This window comes from Lithobates pipiens, unplaced genomic scaffold (genome assembly GCF_037356315.1).
Source record: "Lithobates pipiens isolate NorthernLeopardFrog02 unplaced genomic scaffold, aLitPip1_a1.2 Scaffold_16, whole genome shotgun sequence".
In the NCBI taxonomy this organism is placed as follows: domain Eukaryota; kingdom Metazoa; phylum Chordata; class Amphibia; order Anura; family Ranidae; genus Lithobates; species Lithobates pipiens.
The window spans coordinates 323,792,195-323,815,315 of record NW_027507748.1 but is presented as its reverse complement, the minus strand read 5'-3'; the positions used below and the strand labels follow the sequence as shown (position 1 = coordinate 323,815,315).

The window sequence follows — 23,121 nt, the reverse complement described above, 5'->3', positions numbered from 1 at the left end:
AGAAGCAGTCATTTCCATGAAACATATTGACCCTAGTTCCTCATTTCGCCAAACAGCTATACATGTTTGTAGTGGATATTGTTTGCTGGCATCGGTATGCAAGCCATGACAATTTTTTACGTTTTTTAAATATTTTATTGTTTAAAATAAAATGTACAATATATATTCTTACATAAGTGTACTCGTGTGATCACTGGAGGGGTATTAAAAATCCCACTACCTACCTTTTGTTGCAATATATGTACTATACGGATGACATCCTCCACTGGCACATTTTTCTACTTGATCTCCTCCCCTATACATACCCAACAAAACACACAGAAACTATTTCATAAAGAATGTAAAATTAGACTTGGACAGAAAAGTGAACGAATGGGTCTTTAGCAAGCACAGAAGTCAGACAGGTATTTCACATATCCCAAGCTCCACCATTCTGGGAGAATTTATTGAGCCTAATTTCCAAAAGCAGTAGAAATCAATGTAAAAAATAAAGACTGTCAGGTAGGGGAAGATTATACACTTGATGCCGGAATGTTTTCCAGATCGTGGATTCCATCCTTATCGATGACCCGCACAGTGAATGAGGGAAGGCTCAAGATAAACCTCTTCTGAAGCTGTAAGAAACAGAGACAAAGAGGTGTGTGAACAATTTTCTCCTGGTAAAAGGTGTCGGCATAAATTAATGCAAGGTAGGGAATAAAGCTTAGAAGGCTAAAAAGCTAGCTGCCTGTTGGTATTCAATTATGCAGGTAAACATGCAAATATTTTGACTAGCTTACAAAGTTGAATTCTTAAGGTGTAATGATGATACTGAAAACAATGTCAAAAGAAAAAAAAAATAGCAACTATAAGAGGGCTTTCACACTGGAGCGGTGTGCTGGCAGGATGGTAAAAAAAAAAAAAATCCTGCTAGCAGCATCTTTGGAGCCGTGTGTATACCGTTCCCGCCCATTGAAATCAAGCAGCGCTTTGTGGGTGGGTTTAACCCTTTTTCGGCCCGCTAGCGGCCGAATATCTCCACAAAGTTGGAAACCGATCATGAAGACCAAGTAATGTGCAATTAATGTACCATTTATTCTGTAGATAGTAAGAAATAAAAACTTGACAGATCCTGCAAAAAAATAAAAAATAAAAAAAGTCTGGCCACTGGTCTTCTAACCCCTACTCTAACATCTGTATGGTGTCAAATCGAATGCCAAGTTCATCTTTGCATCAAAAACAATGCATATCTTTTTGCAGGTGAAGAAACGTGCATTTATTACTTCTTAAAATAGGAGCCTGGAAAGCATTGCATCTGTGATCAGCAGATTGTAAGTGCAGTGCCAGGCTCCTGTACAAATGGCTAGTTCACACCAGACACAGTCCCATGCATTTTTTTTTTTTTTAGCTCTAGTTCACACCATGCAGGTTCCGGGCCATTTTCTGCGCCGGAAACTGACCGCATGGTGTGAACTAGAGCCATCGGAATACATGGAAAACACTGTGCATGCATTTTTAGCGCAGAAAAAAAGCACACTGAACTGCATCTGGTGTGAACTGGCCCTAAAGCTCAGTTGCCTGTACCTCTGTACGCACAGTCAGTCATTGCAGAGCTCTAGGCAGTGTAAATGAACTACAGGTGTGCTGATCAGCACATACACATTCAAACTACAAGTACATCAGTCGTGGTGGCTGATGGTACTTGTAGTATATTCATTCACAGGAAACTGAATGAATGAAGCAGCTGTGTGGGCAAAGCCCTGCACAGCTGCACTACTTTTAAAAAGTGACAGCAGGTACATTGAGAGGAACCCTTACCTGCTGTCACAGGGAGGGGGGGGGGGGGGTCGAGGGAAAAGGCGCAGGAGCTGGAACATGTTACATATTAATATTATACCCAATTATAGGGAGGAACATGCAACATGTTCCAAAGGTGAACTTATCTTTCAACACAAATCTAAATTCCATTGCGTGCATGTGAGCGGATTCTCAGGAACCCATAGGCATGAAAGACAGTTTCCTGACATGCTGGTCTTTATAATATGTGATAATTAGACAGAAATGCTTAAAACTGGTAAGCATACTAATGAAATGAAGAAAACATAAGGCCAGAACATAGATGGTTATCATGTATCAATGGTTTTTCATGTGCTTACCTCTGTAATACATCTCTTAAGAAGTTCTACTGCCTCTTCTCGTGTGAGATCTGCAACACAAATATTATCTTCATCATTAAAAAATGCAGAGGATATCTATATAAAAAAAAGTGGACAGATATAGGCCTGGTAATGTAACAAATTCAATGTCTCTCCTTTGTTTTACTTAAAGCTGCTAGCCACATTTTAGGCTACTGTATACACCCTTTAAACATTTACTTGTTAGCCTATTAAGAACTGGCAAGAGGCATCTGATCCAAAGAGTCTGGCCTTCTAGGAGATGCACAATTACCACATTGTCTTGGACTAACAGTGGGCTGAGAGAAGAGAACAGTGCTTCAAGATTCCAAAAGCAGTTGCTCCCAACACAGTAGACTGTGAGGTCAATTCACTAAAGCCAGCCATAGACAGTTCGGATGAGATTTGAAATGTATGTGGTCAATCAACTTGGGTATAACCAGCCTGCCAGATTCATTTGCAATTCTCCCTGGTGGCTGCTATAACCACTAGTATCCCCTAACGGAGATGCTTCCCCTGCCGGGAGCAGACAATTGCATGGGAGGAGTTATTTCCCCGTCAGCACTGTCTGTATTGATGGGAGAAATCGTGCAAATTTCTTAATGTAACCCGTGGTTGTAGGAAAGCAATTTGTACCATCTATGGGCTGCCTTAGAGTTATATACTGCATGAAGTTTAAGTTAAAATAATTGATGCGTTGTTTAACTCCATCGGACCGGGTGCAGACGCCGCCATCTTAGCGAAAGGAAAAAGGCAGTGGAGCTGCATTTTCTACTGCGCATGTGCCAGTTGCGCTGCGCTTTGTGAATGGCCCTGTTGATTTGTGGGTCACACACGTCCCAGAAGACAACGGGGCAGATCGCCGAAGAGGAGGAAGCGAAGGAACAGCACTGCGGAATAGGAAGAAGCAGATTAGGAAGGGGTTTCTGGCAAGTAAAACATTTTTTTTTTTCACTTTTTTTTGAGAATATTAATGTCATTTTTTTATTTTAGGGTGGACCTCTACATTAATCTACATACTTTAGCAAATGTGAAAGTGGCGCAAATGCCATGCAATACACATGGTTGCAGCAGTGCATTTGTCAGCAAAAATGGTTCCTCACCCCCGCCAGTATGCTTTGAAGCACGATCCAAACACAGATCAAACTTCAGAGTAATGGGTATTTAGACGCTTGTCTAAATCTAACCAGGGGTTAAGTAGAGCTGGGCAAAAGTGTGCATGGGACCTAATACGACAGACTTATCATTAGAAATTTTTTATATCAATGCTAGCCAGCATTAAGTATTTTTATCCTTTCCCCAAATACAGAATGTGAAATATATCCATTTCTTAGGTTAAAGTAGAAGGTAGGTTTATAGGTGTCATATTTATAGCAGAAGTTAGCAATTGATTTTCCAAAGGGCCACATGAGAAACTGAGACTGTTGTGAAAGGCCAAACTTAATTCTACTCAATAATAATTTTGGATCTGGAAAGGTCCGCAAGTACAAACACATGTAAAAAAAACAAACACCTTGCGCCTGGAATAATAGGTACAATTGCTCCTGAAAAAGGGCTCTTCTAGACAGGTGGTCTAGGGATGGTAAAAACAGGCAGCTGAGCCGTAGTTTTACTGCTTCCTTCAACCTCATGACAATCACCCCCTGTAAGAAATCTGCATGTATACTGCCATCCTTATTGTTCGTGTGGGAGCCCTGATTTAGATGCTTTGGTGATACTGAACCAGTAGTGGTTTGCAAATGACTGTCAATTTCAGCAATGAAAGGGTGCAGAAGATAAGCAATGATTGATTGACATAACTGCTTAGAAAGGGACCCGAGGGACTATAGAAGGAAGGTGTTGGTGATACCGAAGACCCACCAGGGGGTACTCTGTGATCTGCGCCCCAGCAAGGTGAGGGTGTTATCACACTAACTTATCAGCACTGGTATAACATGTTTGGAGGGCTGCATCTCAAAGCAGACTCTCTGAACTGACACTATGCCACAGCCTCTCTGCCCCTGAGTAATAAACCATTAAAAAGAAAAAAAATAACTATAACCATTTCTAGGCTACTAATTATTGCTGCTGCTTTCAGACCTCATTCTCTGCTCTTAAATAGGATGATGGAAACAATATTGTGCAGTGTTTACAGACCCCCATGTCAAAAATAGGCTCCATAATAAAAACTTCCCTTTGAGAAAATATCTCACCCTAATTGAAAAAAACAAATCACAAACATGTTGCATTAACCTGCATAGCTCCATAAACTACTTTTTGAATGCATTGTGCTTTTCCAGCCTCCAGGCAAATCACAAAGGCCACTGAAATGCAGTAATACTAACTCACACTACAGAAAGGGGATGTTTTGCCATTTCAATCCTTCAAAACATGATCAAACAGTGTTGTGTTTGTATGGTCATAAAACCAAAACTCTATATAGATAAGAGCCTGACCAAGCATGTACATCCGCTGGTATTTGCCAGAATTCATATTCACAGTAAAGCATACCTGGTGATCCTGCTAGAAATACAAGCCATACCCAACTTTATTTTATGGACGGACAACGCCGACATGGCTTCACTGATATAGTGCGCAGCATTCTAAACCCACTGTGTGATATCCATGAATGGACTACACAATGTGCCTTCTAATCATCTCTCAATGCCAGTGGTCATGTGACATGTAGTTCTGTGGCTGCTTGCATGTCACAACAGCACAGGAAGAGTCTGAAAACTGCTGATGTGCTCCAGGCAAGAGCAATGAACTGAATGCACTTTACACACTGGAATGTTGGGAGGAAAGAAGATATGGCATTTGCACTTGTATTTAAGATACATAAGAAAAATGTTTAGAATTTAAAAGAGACTGTAAAGGCTTTAAAAAACAAAACAAAAAAACAAACAAACAAACATACATATCATACTTACCTCCACTGTGCAGCTCGTTTTGCACAGAGTGGCCCCGAACCTCATCTTCTGGGGTCCCCCAGGCGGCTCCTCCCCACATCTGATAATCCCCTAGGACAGCGATGGCGAACCTTGGCACCCCAGATGTTTTGGAACTACATTTCCCATGATGCTCTACTACACTGCAGAGTGCATGAGCATCATGGGAAATGTAGTTCCAAAACATCTGGGGTGCCAAGGTTCGCCATCACTGCCCTAGGAGAAGCACTTTTTCGAGGGGGTTACCTTGTGGGTGCGCTCCCGAGTCCAGCATTTGCGTCCTTTAGACCCCGCATCATTGGATTGATTGACAGCAGTGGGAGCCAATGGCTGTGCTGCTATCAATCTATCCAGCCGAGAGAGCGAGAGAGAGCGAGAGCGAGCATCCCCTCCGACTGAATGGGTTCAGGTAAGTAAAATGGGGGGGGGGGGGGGGCGGGCGGTGACTGCCAGGCGTTTTTTCACCTTTATGCATAGGATGCATTAAGATGAAAAAAACACGAACCTTTACAACCCCTTTAAGTACAGAAGAATGTTTTAACAGTTAAATCTAATTTGATGAAAACTTAGTTGCAGTAGATTATTGGTCTTCTATAAAGGAAAGTGGCTACATTTTCTGCAATCTAATAGCAAAGCTATTAGGTTTCAAGCTACACACAGCTATATGCCATTTATGTCACAGTCTTATGCCCCATACACACGGTCGGACATTCCGACCACAAAATCAGTCAGATTTTTTCCTATGGATTTTGGCCCAAACTTGTCTTGCATACACATGGTCACACAAAGTTGTCGGAATTTCCGATCGTTCTGAACGAGGCGACGTACAACACATACGTCGGGACTACAAAACGGGCCAGTAGCCAATAGCTTTCGTCTCTTAGTTTATTCTGAGCATGCGTGGCACTTTGTCCGTCAGAATTGTCTACACACGATCGGAATTTATGCAATCGGATTTTGTTGTCGGAAAATTTTAGATCCTGCTCTCAAACTCTGAGTCGGAAAATCCGATGGGAAAAAGTCCTGTGGAGCCCACACACAGTCGGATTTTCCGACAACATGATCCAATCACACATTTTCCGTCGGAAAATCCGACTGTGTGTATGGAGCATTACTCTATATTACATTTATTCGGTATCATTAAGGTGGTGGGAGGAGATTGGAATAATATAAGAATAATGCTACCAGCATGTGGTACAACTAGATTTCCAAAACCATATAGCAGTTTTGGGTGAAGGCTTCCTTTAAAGTAAATGTGTGATGAAAGAACATTTGGGGCAGTCAGTCATTGTTGATCTTTAAGTTGCCTGGCTGTTGTGCTGACCCACTGGTTTAAAACACTTTCTAGCCAATGATCCCAAACATCCGAATATATTCGTTCCAGGTTAGTGCTCTACAGTAACAAAAGCAGAGAATCAGCATGACAGTCTTGCAATGAGCTTTTTCAGAATGAAAATGGTTTGTTTTTCTAATGATAAACCAGTGGCCAGTTCATCATTGAGGTGGCACAATAGGAATGGTAGTAGTATAGATTAGGGGAATGTCCTGATACTCCCAAAAGTGTGGAGCCTTGCCTACCAAAGTGGCCTGGTACTGGGCTGCAGCAGGTATAATAGGCTGTTGCCTGTGGGCACCTGCATTTTATAGCTAAAGCAGTTTGTCCTTCTCCACAGTGAGAAATTCTCTTAGACCACCTGAAAAAAAAGTTATTGTAGTGATATTTTGCTGAAAACACAGCTTGTCCCGTCTAATAATCCCAGTGAAAGACACCTCATTTTAGATATTGTATATATTACTCATGATAGTACTCTCACTTTGTTACAGGGCAAGTTGTGGGTTTTAAGTTTTTAGTCTTTTCCTCCAATGCTAAACATAAGTTGGCAAATTGCAATTTATCTACTTCTTCACATAAACCTTACTTCGGGTGTCTAGGAGATGAGAAATTAACCATATGACTAATGGCAGTATAAGAATCTACATTCCGATTTTTATTTTTTAACAAATAAAGTTCAAAAGAATTAATCTTGATAAATATCTTTTTTTATTGACACAATGAACTGAAATGCATACGGCAGGTCATACCTGGCTTGTAGTAGCGGTCAAGGATGCTAAGAGTGAGGAGGGCCCCATAGCCATGAGCTGCAAATGGTGCTTTTGCCAGAGCTGCCAGGTAATCCATGTAATAGAGGGAAGGACCGTCGTGATCATCATAACCAGCCAGCAGCAAGTTAACATGGTAAGGAGTCTGTGAACATAAAGAGTCATATTTAACCACAGCTATGCAACACCCAACAGCTTACCGGTAGAATAGAATGCAAAAAATTGAAACCCCGAAATACATGTCCTTGAATAAAACTGCAAAACATTCAGATATGCTATTCATAGTGTGACTAAACTAACTACAAAAGGCATAAGACAAAATAACAAATTCAATATAGTCACCTTAAAGTGCAAGTAAACCCCCCTATCATTTTCAGCCAAGGAAGCTGCCATCTTTGCCTCTGTTTAATCTACAACTGCCATGATGTTGCACATGTGATCAGTTTAGACACCAGCCATTGGATGGCTTGACAGTTTGGTTGAGAGCACAACCAATGGGAGTGTTACATTTCCGGCACAAAGCTGTTTTATGGATGGGTTTACTTCCGCTTTAAGGTTCAAAAACCTTATTTAGACTTATCCACTTTTTCCATATATGGCAAACCATACTGGCCTATATATTCTTAACACAGGCAAATATACACAGACTAAAGCCAGGTTTGGGTTGTTCTACAAGTACAATTTCTGTGAGAGAGAGTTGTGCATTTTACTCCACTATGTAAGAGGGCATTAAATCTGTGTGCCCAGATTAGAAAGATAGGTGTAAAGAATAAAAGGTTTTTCTTTTGTCAGGTATGACAGTTCATACTGTAGCCGGTTGCTGCTTTAGCTGGAGGAGTGGGCTGTGTCAGATCCTCTGCTCACTCCTTCCCAGCCACTTCAGACAGCAGAGAGGCATAGCTGTGAGAGCTGTGTGGAGATCCCTTGCCCATGGCCCCCCCCCCCCCCCCATCCCTCTTGCCAAAAATGTCCTGAGCCATTTAGACACAGGGAGGAAGCACTGTGGGATGACGATGAAGCCGCAGTGGAACCTGGTATTTGTAGTTTTAAAGGGGTGCTGCCCAGTGCAAATGGATGGAGCTTCAACTTCATTACCCAGGTTTCCAGGGCATGCCAGAGGAGGAGGAGGAGAAGGCAACTGTGTTTTCCCAGGCGAAATCTAACCGGAGGTGTCAGTGCAGTATGGGAAGAGAGAGTAAGAGGACTGAGTCGTGGGGACCTTTCCAGAGAAAAAGACAGAGCCACAGAAAAGTAATTGCTGTGTAGGGAACCAGAGTATAGCGCTGTTAGCCTGAGTGTAGAGGGAAGGAGCCACTGCCAGGAAACAAACTTTGCTGTGCTACAGATCGGAGTTGCTCCAGGCAACCGAACCAGAGGGATCACTGCTGCGGTGTCACTGGGTCTGGTGAAAGTACCTTGTGGCCATCACTTGTTGCTACCATTAGTGACTGAACCCCTAAATTTATTAACTATGCAACAACTTTATTACTGCCTGCAAGCCTTATTGATTATTTTCATGCAAACCAACGGTGTTATTGGACCCCAACGCTAGCCGGCCAAAGAGTGAGGACAGATATAAATTATAAAAAAACAAAACAAAAAAAATTAGATTTTTTGGATTTTTATCACATTTATTTTAATAAAATGCTTTTGGAGAAAAAAAATCCATCTAAAAAGAAAGTTTTCTATTTAAGCTACAACAATTTTGTTTAGTCAGCATAAAATGGAGCTTAGTTATGTAGCATGAGCCTATATATTCTGCAATATTTACATTTTTTGTAAACTCATTAAACAAATCCAAAGCTCTGCAAGCTGAGATAACTGCATTTGCATTCACACAATTTCACATTAACCATGAGATAAACCCTCAAGAATATTCCTTTATCCCATCGTTTTGCAAATCTATGTACACTACAAACTGTATGGTTCAGATATCGCTGTTTTACTAACCTAACAGCTTATTATTCTAAATAGGAAACCTCCATTTTGTTTGCAAATATTAAAAGATTCTAAATACCAGCAAGAATAAGTCCTTACATTTAAAGAGCACCTGTCATTTCATATCCATCATGGTAGCACCTGCTAGCGGGCATCCACTCACCTGCTGCTGCAACATCCCTTACCTTTTTGCGCCACTGCCGCATCACCAGCTGTCCCATTAAAGTGAATGGGACTGTTGGTGAGTCAACAGCGGGTCAGAGGAGGAGCCTCCCTTGCTGCTCCTTAAAAATTATGACCAAAAGCGAGTCGATTTAAATCATGCCTTTTTACTAGCGATTTAAATCAATTCCACCCTGGTGGGGGGGTCAGGACAAATCTGATCATTGAAGGATATTACACTGAGTTCCCAGCATAGCCAGGAGAACTGACCACGATGTGTTCTCCTGATTAGTGTGGTCAGTTTTGTTTAGGGAAAGCAGAGGGACTGGCAGGAACACCATGGATTACACACGAAGGAAACAATACAAAAAGAGAACAGGATACTTTTTAATGCAAGAATATGGTACAGTAGGTCCATATCAGGAATCTAAACTCTTGGGTTTACATATTCTAACATTTTTATGCAGTTAATTGCTATATTTGCCGATTCTGTTGACGTCAGTTTAGGCCACTGTCACACTGAGGCACTTTACAGGCGTTATATCGCCAAAAAAATGTGCATGCAAACCACCTCTCCTGTCACTCCAGTATGAAAGTCCTGCAAGCAGCTTCTTCGAGGCGCTTTAGGAGCGGTGTATACCACTGCTCCTAAAGCGCCCCCTACCCATTAAAATCAATAGGCAGTGCTGCCGAAACTGCGCTTTTAACGCTTTTTTGGCTGCTAGCAGGGGCTAAAAACGCCACGCTAGCGGCTGAAAAGCGCCTCTAAAAAGGGGCACTTTTCCACTGACACAGCTCAGTGTGAAAGTGCCCTAAGTGTCTGACTCCAAGTTAATTCAGCATAGCTATCGCTCTGTCTAGCAGACTGTGTCTGAATTTACCTGTTGTGTGCTCATTTATTTTCAACCCATTTATTCTAACCCGTATCAATATATTGAGTTCATCTATCACTAAGTGTCCTAGTGTCTACTACAGTACATATGCACGTCAACTGTGTATTTGACCAATTGCGCCTACACTGACACCTTATTTAATGTCATCTGCAGATATTGACCCCTTACATAGAAAGCTACAAAGTAATTCCTTAAATGCTAGACAGAAAGACATTACTGCACTAAATAACCACTGTGTAATCTGCCCATTTCACTGTATATTTACATGTTACTACCAGTTTAGGTATGTGCAGTTAATACTTAGAATGACCATACAGCATAAATAATGAGCCCGTTTATAAGAACATGGCAGCGCAGGGTCATGTGCAATGGACAGAAAAGATGTTGCAGTTTTAGCCACTGTTTCCTAGATACTTTAATTTAATTAGCCGTTCTAACATTTATTTATGCCTACACATCCGAGACGCAGGCACAATTAACAAGAGGAGGATTTGGGGGGGGGGGTTCTCTCAGTGTTTAAAGAGCGGTGCAGGAGATGTCTCGCCAAAGGTTTGTGCGACTCTCGAGATGCCAGCTTTCTGCATGTGTGAGATGCTCAGGCATAAATAAAAGGGTGTGAGGCAGTTTTAATTAAGCCAATACATCTGTGCCAGTTACCATGTCAGACTTCCTCTTGACACGGCTCGGGCAAAAGGGGTGAGCCATCTAATTTTCACCCATTCAAGGCTGAAAACTGCAGTGCAATCTTAGGGACCTCTTCTTTTACAGGCTGACCCCTTCGTATCACTCATAAGGTCATTAGATGGGGTAGTGTAACGCATACCTGAATATTGCTAGAATGAAGGCAGCGTGAAAGAATTTCTTAATCTAGGATTTTTTGTAAGAAAAGCTAAGCTAAGAGAAATTTTAAAGCTGCATTTGTAGACCTTCTGAAAATGCTACTTATCAGGCTGTCATAACGATCCAGTGATGGTCCGTGCTTTGGGTCAATGCCCAGGACATGTTAAGAGATCTGATTTCGCTTTTTATATGCTTCTTCTAGGGCAGTAACTGCCAGGCTACTAGCATTTTCAGATGGAAACCCCACATTCCATGAAGTTCTCCCTTCATAGGCAAAATGTATTGTACATTCACTGGTACTTAAAAGAACTAGGCACAAACTACTGGTGCTGTGTGTAAATGACAGATTTCTATGTTCCCAATTAGCTTGTTTAAAAGAGGACAGTATTATGATCCTATTTCTAGAGGCAAAAGTTTAGCGTCCTAAACAATGACTACATATTTTATGATATCTATTTTCCTATGCACAGCTATGCTTTAAAAATTACTGGGCGTTAGTGTAGGAGTTTTGCTGCTTCCGTGTCCACCTCCATAAAAAAAAAAAAAAAAAAAAAACATTTATATATAGTGAGGATTTAATCCCCTGCTGATTTTGTTTATTTTCCCACTGACAAAGAAATGGTCAGTCTATAAATTTTAATGGTCGATTTTAACAGTGAGAGAAGGAATAACAAGAATATCCACAAAACCGAATTTCAAAAAAAGTTATGAATTGATTTTTAATTTAAAAGGAGTTAAGTACTTTGTGATTAGTAATTAAAATGAACTTGGTGGAGTACTTTGTGGCAAAACCCTTGTTGGCAATCACAGAGGTCAGACGTTTCTTGTAGTTGGCCACCAGGTTTGCAAACATTTCAGAAGGAATTCTGTCCCACTCCTCTTCGCAGATCCTCTCCAGGTGATTAGGGTTTTCGAGGCTGACGTTTGGTAACTCGAACCTTCAGCTCCCTTCACATTTCTATGAGATTAAGGTCTGGAGACTGGCTAAGCTACTCCAGGACCCCAATGTGCTTCTCTTGAGCCACTCCTTTGTTGCCTTGGCCATGTGTTTTGAGTTATTGTCATGCTGGAATAACCATCCACGACCCATTTTCAATGCCCTGGCTGAGGGAAGGAGGTTCTCACCCAAGATTTGACGGTACATGGCTCCATCCATCGAGCTGAGTTGATACCAAATACCTTGATTTTGGTCTCATCTGAGCACATCACTTTCACCCAGTTCTCCTCTGAATCAGATGTTCATTAGCAAACTTCAGGGCCTGTACATGTGCTTTCTTGAGCAGGGGGACCTTGCGACTGCTGCAGGATTTCAGTCCTTCACAGCATAGTGTTACCAAATTGTTTTCTTGGTGACTATAGTCCCACCTGCCTTGAGATCATTGACAAGATTCTCCCATGTAGTTCTGAGCTGATTTCTCACCGTGCTCACGATTATTGAAACTCCATAAAATGAGATCTTGCAGGGAGTCCAAGACTGAGGAAGATTGACAGTTGTATTGTGATTCTTCCATTTGCGAATAATCGCACCAACTGTTGTTGTCACCCTCTCACCAAGCTGCTTGGCGATGGTCTTGTAGCCCATTTCAGCCTTGTGTAGGTCGACAATCTTGTCCCCGACATCCTTGGATAACTCTTTGGTCTTGGCCATGGTGGAGAGATTGTAATCCGATTGATTCTGTGGACAGGTGTCTTTTATACAGGTAATAAGCTGAGATTAGGAGTACTTACTTAAGCCTGGATTCACACTTGTACGACAAACGCTCCGACACTGGGAGCTCATGTCGCATGACATGTGAAAATCAATGTTTCCCTATGAAAGCCGTCTTAACTGGTCCGATACAAGTCGGTCAGACTTTAAAAATGCTCTCTGCACTACTTTGGTCCTACTTCCAACTTCAGTGATATTCAATGGGCTGATCAAATTAAGATCCTTTTCCTAACCATCCGACTTGTGACATCTGACATGGCGATTACAGCAGCAGTAAAAGTAAATTGATGTCACACTGGGATTGTTTTGATTGGTCAAAGGACAAGACTACTATCACAAAGTCAGATCAAAGTAGTATCCTGTTTATTCAAGTTGGATGGATGTAGGACTGATGTCGCAGAGCAAAGTAGGATGACAGTGGTATGACTGTCGTGTTGTATCAGTGTGAACCCAACCTTAAGGCCGGGTTCACACTGGTACGTCACGCTTGTTGTACAACTGTCATCCTAGTTTGCCCTGCTACATCGGTCCTACTTCCATTCGACTTGAATGAACAAGAGAAGATTTGCTTCAACTTTGAGATAGTCTGACTTGCCCTTTGAGCAATCAAATCAATCCCAGCGTGACAAATTCCTTTTACTGCTGCTGTAATCACCACCATGTCGGATGCCACAAGTCAGAAGGTTAGGACAGGGATCCGACTTCAATGATATACAACGTGCTGACGTTGGACCAAAGTAGGACCAGAGTAGTGCAGGAACCTTTTTCAAAGTCGGATCAGTTAAGACAGCTCTCATAGGGAACCATTGATTTATACACGTCATGCAACGTGGTCCCAATGTCGGAGCGTTTGTCGTACCAGCGTGAACCCAGCCTTTCAATCCAGCATATTTTCTCAATCTACCAATCTTCTCTTTCTTATAACATATGGCAGCAACCATCTGTATACAAAAAAATTAGGCCCTTTTCACGCATTGGACTAAATGGGTCTGAGGTTAGTTTGTTAGGTGGACCCAAATTGCACCATCCATTGTCCTCCATGGAGCAGCGGGTGTCAGCGGACATGTGTCCATTGAAACCTGCAGACATTCGATCCAACCCGCCAAAAACAGGATGGATGGGGGATCCGTTTCTTATCCATCGGATTAGATTGAACGGCAGTCGGTCCATTTTCATCTGACCACCCATAGAAAACAGTGGGCCATGTCTGCGCTGCATAAGAGGCGCAGACATAGACCTGTCATCTGCCTGCTCAGCGGGGATCAGCAGACAGATTGCCCGCTGAGCACATGAATCCGTTAGCGGAGTCTGCCCCGTGAATGAGCCCTTAAGGGTTCCTTCCTCAGGTCAAGTGATGGCACACTGCTTGAAGTCAGTACAATACAGACATGACCTAAAATAAGAGTTTCAACACTCATGTGTTACAGTAACTTCAACGACACGCCAGATATAAAAGGGATACAGGAGCAGCAGCACTAAGCCTGAGCAAATGTTTTCTAGTGAAAGCAGATCTTACCACTTAGGAGACAGCTAAAGAAATTGCTGGTAAGACCTACATCAATATCTGCAGAACAGAAGCAAGTAAGCAGTGAAGCTACCTATGATTAGACCACATGGATGGGGCAAAACTCAAGAGGTTAGGAGAAGCTTAGACTAAAGCTGCATCTTCATCTTTCCATATAGTGGCTGGGCTCCGGTGTGCGGAGCTTCCACCTTCTGTTTTTTTGCCAAAATCCTTGTGTGTGTAGTTCACTTGAGAGGGAAGTTCTTGCCCTCCAGAAAAGTGTCAAATTCAGTCAATCAGGTGAGAGAGGGGGCTGGGTCGAGTTGAGGCTCTGTCTGAATGGACAAATGGAGCTATGACTCGGCTCCAGTGCCCCCATAAGAAGCTGCTGACTGTGGGGGGCACTCAATAGGAGGGAAGGCCAGAAGAGGGAACTGAGAAGAGGAGGATCCAAACTGCTCTGTGCAAAACCAACTGCACAGAGCAAGTATAGTATACATGTTTTTTTTTTTGTTTTTTTTTAAACGAGCCTTTACAATCAATCACTTTAAAGCAGTGATCATCAACCTTGTCCTCAGGGCCCACTAACAGGCCAAGTTTTATGTATTACCTTGGAGAGATGCAGACTAGAATACTGCAATCACTGAGCAGCAAATGATATCACCTGTGATGTATTTAAGTTATCTTGCAAACCTGGCCTGTTAGTGAGACCAGAGGACAGGGTTGATGACCACTGTTTTAAAAGCATCAGCATTGGATTACATTATGTGTATCCCTGCTCCCCAAAAGGTAGTTATGTGAAGGCAAGTGAAATGGCTTGCACATTCTCATCCCCCTCTCTTCAGATTCACTTCTACTAGAGTCCTTTAAACAAGATCAATTACCATTGCAATGACCTTCCTAGAAGAAACATGTCCCATGTGTTATACGTGACATATTTATAATCAAATAAACTAAATACACAGCTTGGATTACTCTTTACTTCAGGTAGTATGACATTTTAATGTATACACCAACAGTGGGCAATGTTTTACAATGTAATGTTTTAGGATTGTTGGAATACTTTTCTGATTTAGCAGCTTGTGAAAATTCCACTGACTTCTCACCTCCAGGGGAGCTGTGGTGACAACAGACACCAAGACCGACCGAACGGTGAGACTGCACACGGGTGGTTATCGGCGGTGGTGAGACATCTGGCGGAAGGTGAAGTAACAGTAACAGAGGTGGGGAGAGAGGAAAAAGAATCCAGCACAGCATGAATTGCACCCACGGAAAGTGACATGTACATGCAGGGCGCAATGTCAGAACACAATTAGTACCTTGGGTCACTAGCTGACACCTCTCAATCATTTATTAAAGCAATGCTAGAAGATACAATGTTTTATTATGCGTTAAATATGATCAAATGCCGGAATTTCATGCCCTACGTACAATTAAAAGAAAAAAAAAAACAAAAAAAATTCTTGATTGCGTTTAGTTTCTAGAGAACTTGGGGAAAAAAAAAAATGTATTACACTCTCTATAATACTACCCCTACTAACACATACGGCACATGACAGACAAACTATATATATTAATTCCTTTGGAAGTCATTTGACACATACCCCCAGTAGGAGAAGGCCGCCCTGAGGGTAGGTCGACAACACAGAGGTGTCCTCCTGCCCTCTGTTTACATTAACTCCCTCTCTCAGCATGTATGACATCATGAGGTCAAATGAGGTCGCCGATAGGAATGATCCTAGATCTACATTGTCAAGGGGAAGAGCTGGATGTCAGGAAAACGTATGTGGTCCACCGTCCAACGCTTTCTACTAAGTTAGTTTTAGTCTAACTGAACTCTACTCAAAACCGGTAGATGCTGCAGAATTAAAGGATAAGTTTACCTTTCATAACTTTTTACACCCATACTCAGGGAGTAACATGTAACGAACGGACCAGCCCCAGCCAATTCCCTGATCTGACAGCTAGTGGTGATCTTCTGACAAACGTCAAGACTCCCACCACCGAAAAGCCAAAAGGTGGACACACCAATGAAGGAACCACTGCCCACACTAGCCGGGACCTGCCGCATAGGAGAGCAGAAGACCAGAAGTGTCACCAGCTCTCATGCACCTCTAGGAGCTGCAGCAACCACAGAACACTCAAGGTGTAGAGGGGGCAGCTCCTAGAGCCACGCAAGAGCGAGTCCGGATACTTACAGGAGCCCTCCAGTCCATCTTGTCTAGTGTCCTGGATCATCGCACATGATACTACAGCACTTCTAAATGAAGTGTGCAAGCTTCTTAGATGTAAGCGGATATTGGAATAAAGTATTGTTGGTTTTACTTACACTGAACTGGTGCCCTGTTTTTCTCCTTTTTATCAGTTTCTGAGGGAATCCCAAACCTTAATAAGGAGCTGCTGGCTTGTATGTATTCTGTCCAGTCACCGACTGCTGCCTTTTTTCCCATTGATCCGAGTCATACTGTGGTTCTTACCTATTCATTGACTAGTTGGACTTGAATCATTGTCTATTACTTTTAATTTTCTGTATTTAATAGTCCGCATTATTTTTATTTATTGTATTATTTCAATATATATTATATACAGCTACCATTTTATGTCAGTGAGCGCTGGCTCTCACTTTTTAGTGGAATCTTTGCAGTATAATATTGGTGTGTGAATCGCACGAGTGGCTGAACAGAATTACAAATCTTTTGGCAGGAAAACGCTTTTAACACTGTATATAGATGTTTAGCTTTAATGAAGCATAAGTACTTACGTGCCTAAAATGAGCTTACTAGTTTAGAAAAATACATTCTGAACTTTAATTCCTGCGTTCACCGCAATATTTTCATAGGATTCCTGGGTTATTTAAATGTTCTCAAAGTGACTTGAACACCTTTCTTACAATTCAGAGCACGGAAAAGCTTCTTTTGCTGAGCCGGCGAGTTACCAGCTCTCAGCAGGCACTTGCTGCTTAGCACGTCTACGTTCTCTCTTCAGGAGTGAGATAACAACGCTGTCTCAGTTTCAGATCCCCCAGAGAGACTTGTATAAGGGCTAGGGAATTTACACCTGTGATGCTGTATCTGTATCAGCAGAGTAAAGACAAACACATACCTTATTACACAAAGTGTAGGAACCAGGCTAAGTGACATAGCAACAGGCTTCTTGTTTAACAAGTGTAGAAACCTGTGTACTCAGTCCCAAATCATGATGCTTGTTTATTAAAAAAAAAAAAAGCAAAATATGTTTTTAAGTTTAATACTGAAACTTATAACATAAAAACAAACTTGTATTGCCTATAAAGTAATAAAGCTGGCATAAAGAAACAATTTCTGCATCACTGAGTTAGAACATTGAAAGATCAGAACATCAATTATGTAGATGAAAGATGTTGATGTTAATGAAACTCCCAAAACGTAACTTCTAATATCCTTTAAAATATAATAAAACTACCAGAATTAAATCATTGTTTCTTGTCTTTTTGTGAGACAATCACAAATGTTAAACAATCTCTCTAACCTTCAGTGGTTTTCAGTCCCTGGGCAGGAAGATGTACAAGGAGCTTTGACTATGGGTGGTTTTACTTAAAGTTTCCAATCTGCATCTTATGCTGGTCTTTTTCTTCTCCACCACTCATTTGGTGGCAAAGGCCTTCTCTGCACTCTCTCTCCAAACCATATTGTTTTGGAGGTGGCAGTGGTCCCTCGAGGTGGCAGGTTGTCCTGCAAATGACAGGTGCTGGGGGGGAGTGGCTCTCTTTAGTCTTGCGCAACCTTCATTCCACAGAGGACAAGTTAAAGGAAAAAGTGTCTTACAAATGCCCTTGATTTTTTTGCCAGTTCCAAGAGATGAAACATGACCTTCAGTTTATGTCACAATGTGTGAAGTTCTCTTTTTATCCATATTTATGATTATATACATACTGCCTTGTTATTTGACAGGTTAGGCTACAGTCACATAGGCAAAGGGGGTGAGGATATTTTTCTGCATTCAGAGGTGGCTACATACTGCCTCTGGACAAAGCAACACTGCTATGGCCACCTACAAACTGGCCAGTTAGCCACAGTCAGTTTGTGTGCAGCCAAAACTCTGCAGAAACATCCACCTTGGATGCATATTGGTTGGTAAGAGCCTCTATTCACCCTGACCACTAGTTACATGTGAACAGTGGTGGCATCATGCCATTGATATATAGCAGTCTTTCTCAACCTTTTCAACACAGAGGAACCCTTGAAATAGTTCTCCGGTCTCGGGGGAACCCCTGCTAAAAATTAGAAACCTACTATTCATGATACAATAGTGTGATGGTCAGTGGGAAGTATGGTCCTTACACTTGTGGTCATTGGGAAGAATTACCTCCTTACAGATAGCTAAAAAGATCAATAGTGTCAGTGGGAACTTATCTGAGAGGCAGAAATTGCCCAATGCTGAACCCCTAGTAACCTCCGGAGGAACCCTGGTTGAGAATCACTGATATATAGGAGTACCAATCAGACAGCTGCAGCTGTTCGCTCACGGTATATGCAGGCAGCTTTTAGAACTGCTACCTAGAGCGGTCTACCATGGTTGATGCTGTCCAGCAGTGTGAATTTCACCTTAAGCCACATACGCACATCAGATTTTCTGCCTATTTTTTGTTTTCAGATTTACCAAAATCATGTAGTTCAAGGGCCTGCCTGATTGCATACAAATTGAAACTCCTAAGGTTTCACTTCATATTATATGTTTTTTTTGTAAATCTGAAGGAAAAAAATCTGCAGAAAATCTGATAGTGTGTATGGGGCTTTAGAGGTCTGCGATTCTGCTGTACCAGATAGGAGGTCCTGCTACCTGCCTTTGACACCTACTAAAATACTGTACATGCCAAAAATCTGTACCTGTAATCATACCTGAAAACTCAATTTTACCTATGCCAAGAGAGTGTTACAAGTTACAAGAGTCATGGCAAGAGTCTACTGCCACATTACTAGACAGCAAAAAAAATAAAAATATTATTATTATTATTATTATTATTATTATTATTAATAATAATAATACAGAAATGGCACTTCAGCTGCTACCCCTAAATATCAAAATTAAATTCAAAATCATACATTATGTCATGTGGAAAAAGATCAATTTGAAACTCATATCATGTTTTAAAAACTTACTTGGATTCTAGCTGTTAGCAATAGGTCACCAAAAAGAAGGGGCAATCTGTACCAATTGCTACATTTCAGAGGCTGTACAGTGGTAACAGCAGGGGCTCTGAACACTGTGATGTTTAACAATAGTTTTACACACCCCACTCCCTCTTAGACATCACCATCTGTAGCACAGCGCTACATCTCCGGCATGCAAAACACATCTGCCTCTGCCAGTGTCCCCCCACTGAGTTACCCATCTGGAACAGGTGCAGAGAATCCAGGCACACAGGAGAATGGAAGGGGTGATGCAGGACCTCTATCGGAGGGAGGAAAAGAGCTGGCACTCACGGAATAAAGGAGTCAGGACCAAGTGTGGCACCATGTCACATCCTGCTAAATGTGTCTGCCAAAAAGCGTGTTCAATTACCCTCGTTAGCGGCATTAACTTTCGGCGTGTATAGCAAATGGATTTCAGCACTTGGGAGACAGGATACTTAAAAATAACAGCTTTACCTGCACCATCTGTTTCAGAGGGTTATGCAAGCACCCGAATATTAAACTGTAGCTAGATGTTAAATGGGGAGAGGAGCTCACAAGGTTCCTGCTGCTTCCTTCCAAAGCAGCAGCTTGTCATACAGATGAGAGGATTTTTGCTGCTGTCAACATTCTCCCATAAACAATACTTTACTGGAAAGAAGAACAACGCTCAAACCACAAAACGGCAAACAGCTGTATTTACCAACGATATAATTAAAAGTCCAGAAAATATGCCCTGACGTTTATTAGGATGCAATTACAAAAGCTAAAATTAAATTGGACACAACATATGATAAAGATAAATGTTTATTTGATGGTTCCCACCAGGAGAGGCAATACATGAGAACGGAACATGTAGGGTGCCTCCCATGTTTATTTAGATAAACCTGACAAGAAAGAAAGATGGGAGAAACTTGAGGACCGTTTCTGATAATGCCAGTTGCCTGGCAGAGACAGCAGGCTTGCCAGCTGTCTGTGGGATCATTGATGTCAGTAGGAAACATTAAAATGTTTACATATCATAATGAACTCACCCTGCTTCTAAGATAGTCAGCCAAGTTTCTGCGTGTAAAGTTTGCAGCTGCACTGGGAGACAGCTCATACCCTAAAAATAAATAAAAATGAACGAGATCTTAGCAGGTCTGAAAATATGTTCTTTTAATGAGGATCATGTCACTGTTGGCACAAAGAAAAAAAATAAAAAGGATCAATTCACTCCAAGTATATTTTCTTCTAAAAGATAAGCGTGTTATTCAATACCAATCCATTACATACAGTGCCTTGAAAAAGTATTCACACCCCTGGAAATTTTCCACATTTTGTCACGTTACAACCAAAAATATAAATGTATTTTATTGGGGGTTTATGTGATAGACCAACACAAAGTGGCACATAATAGTGAAGTGCAAGGAAAATTCGAAATGGTTTTCAAAATGTTTTTACAAATAAATATGTGAAAAGTATGGCTTGCATTTGTATTCAACCGCCCTGAATCAATACTTTGTAGAACCACCTTTCCCTGCAATTACAGCTGTAAGTCTTTTTGGGGATGTTTCTACCAACTTTGCACATATAGAGAGTGACATTTTTTGCCCATTCTTCTTTGCAAAATAGCTCAAGTTTTGTCAGATTGGATGGAGAGCGTCTGAACAGCAACTTTCTAGTCTTTCCAGATTCTCAATTGGATTTGGGTCTGGACTTTGACTGGGCCATTCTAACACATGAATATGCTTTCATCTAAGCCATTCCATTGTAGCTTTGGCTGCATGGTTAGGGTCATTGTCCTGCTGGAAGATGAACCTCCGCCCTAGTCTCAAGTCTTTTGCAGACTAACAGGTTTTCCTCTAAGATTGCCCTGTATTTGGCTCCATCCATCTTCCCAACAACTCTGACCAGCTTCCCTGTCCCCGATTAAGAAAAGCATCTCTACAACATGCTGCTGCCATCGCCATGTTTCAGAGGGGATGGTGTATTCAGGGTGATGTACAGTGTTAGTTTTCCTCCACAAGTAGCGTTTTGCTTTTAGGCCAAAAAACCGGAGTTAGACTTACCGGTAACTCTTTTTCTAGGAGTCTTCCAGGACAGCCTTTGAGATATAGGGCTCCTCCCTCCGGGACAGGAAACACGTCAAGCCAATTAAATAAAAGGTGTGGTCCTCCAGGCCCTCCTCAGTTTTACTCCAAGAACCGCCGGGAGGCTCTGAAAGACATAACACACTAACAATCACGTTAATACACATCCTCACCACTTAGTCCAATTTAAACAACTTTGGGTGGGAAGCCAGGCTGTCCTGGAAGACTCCTAGAAAAAGAGTTACCGGTAAGTCTAACTCCGGTTTTCTCATATCGTCTTCCAGGACAGCCTTTGAGATGATAAGCAAGGAGCTCACCTTGTCAGGGCGGGATCACTGCCTGGAGGACCTTACGTCCAAAAGTCTGCTCTTTATCAGACCATAAATCCAGACGGTAATGTCTTGCGAACGTTGAGTAGCTGGACCACGTTGCTGCTTTGCAGATCTCCTCCGGAGAGGCTCCAGCCCTCTCTGCCCATGATGCAGAAACCGCCCTTGTAGAGTGTGCCTTAACTAAGGGTGCCTGCTTCCCCTCTAACTCATAGGCTTTAACTATCGCCATTCGTATCCACCTGGCGATAGACGCTTTGGACGCCTTGCAGCCCTTGCGGGCGCCCGAAAAATTAACAAAAAGTGAGTCTGACTTCCTGAAGACCCTAGTGGCTTCTAAAAAAATTAATAGACTTCTCCTGACGTCTAACAAACTTAAAGATCTCGCCTCATCCTCGTCTGAGGTTGAGAAAAAAGTTGGCAAAATAATATCCTGTGTCCTACGAAAAGTGGACACCACTTTAGGAAGAAAACTAAGGTCAGTCTTAAGTACTACCCTGTCTTCTAAGATTAACAGAAATGGCTCTCTGACCGAGAGCGCCTGCAGATCACTGACCCTTCTAGCTGACGTGATCGCTATCAAAAACACAGTCTTTAGTACCATCCACTTAAGTGATGCTCCCTCTAATGGTTCAAATGGATCTTGGGTCAAAGCCCTAAGAACCAAGGCCAAATCCCAAGTAGGACAGGACTTCATTCTCACAGGCCTGGATCTAGATAGAGCCTTGAAGAAGTTCCTGACAAATGGATTCTGCTGAAGGGAGGACTGAAGGAAAACGCTTAAGGCCGCCACCTGTACCTTTAGAGTGCTGATAGATAGGCCCAGCTCTACCCCTGCTTGTAGAAAGTCCAGGACTGCCGGGACCCCGGGGCTTGCAATTCCCTGTTCTCGCAACCAGGAATTAAACCTCTTTCCTACCTTGGCGTAAATTGCCCTAGTAACTGGTTTACGGCATTCTAACAAGGTCTTAATCACTCTTTCTGAGAAACCCTGTGACCTTAAGATTTGTTCCTCAGATACCAGGCCGCAAGCTTGAGCCTCTCTATCTGAGGGTACAGGATCGGCCCCTGGGAAAGTAAGTCCTCCCTGACTGGCAGAAACAGCGGAGGATGGACGGCCAATTTCTTTATGCTGGCAAACCAGGGTCTCCTTGGCCAAAAAGGAGCTACTAAAATGAGGTCCGTAGTCTCCGAACGGAACTTCTGCAGGACCTCCGCCACCATCCTTACGGGAGGAAAGGCATAACACAGGCCGAACAGCCATGGATTGGCAAGGGCGTCTATCCCCCTGGCCCGATCCTGTGGGTGAACCGAAAAAAATTGCGTCACCTTCCTGTTGCCTTCT

At 42.2% G+C, this 23,121-nt stretch overlaps 1 protein-coding gene across 1 annotated transcript in view; it reads right to left on the bottom strand.

The window, feature by feature from the left end:
• Positions 1-327: 327 nt before the first annotated feature.
• The window catches only part of PSMB2 (proteasome 20S subunit beta 2), a 36,160-nt gene continuing 13,366 nt past the window's right edge, over positions 328-23,121 (bottom strand). Inside the window, exons 3-6 of the mRNA XM_077481726.1 lie at positions 20,410-20,480; positions 7,163-7,325; positions 2,136-2,185; positions 328-614 (exon numbers count right to left, since the gene is read on the bottom strand). Coding sequence (XP_077337852.1) covers positions 513-614; positions 2,136-2,185; positions 7,163-7,325; positions 20,410-20,480 — 386 coding nt within the window. The 3' untranslated portion in view covers positions 328-512. The remainder of the gene's footprint in view (positions 615-2,135; positions 2,186-7,162; positions 7,326-20,409; positions 20,481-23,121) is intronic.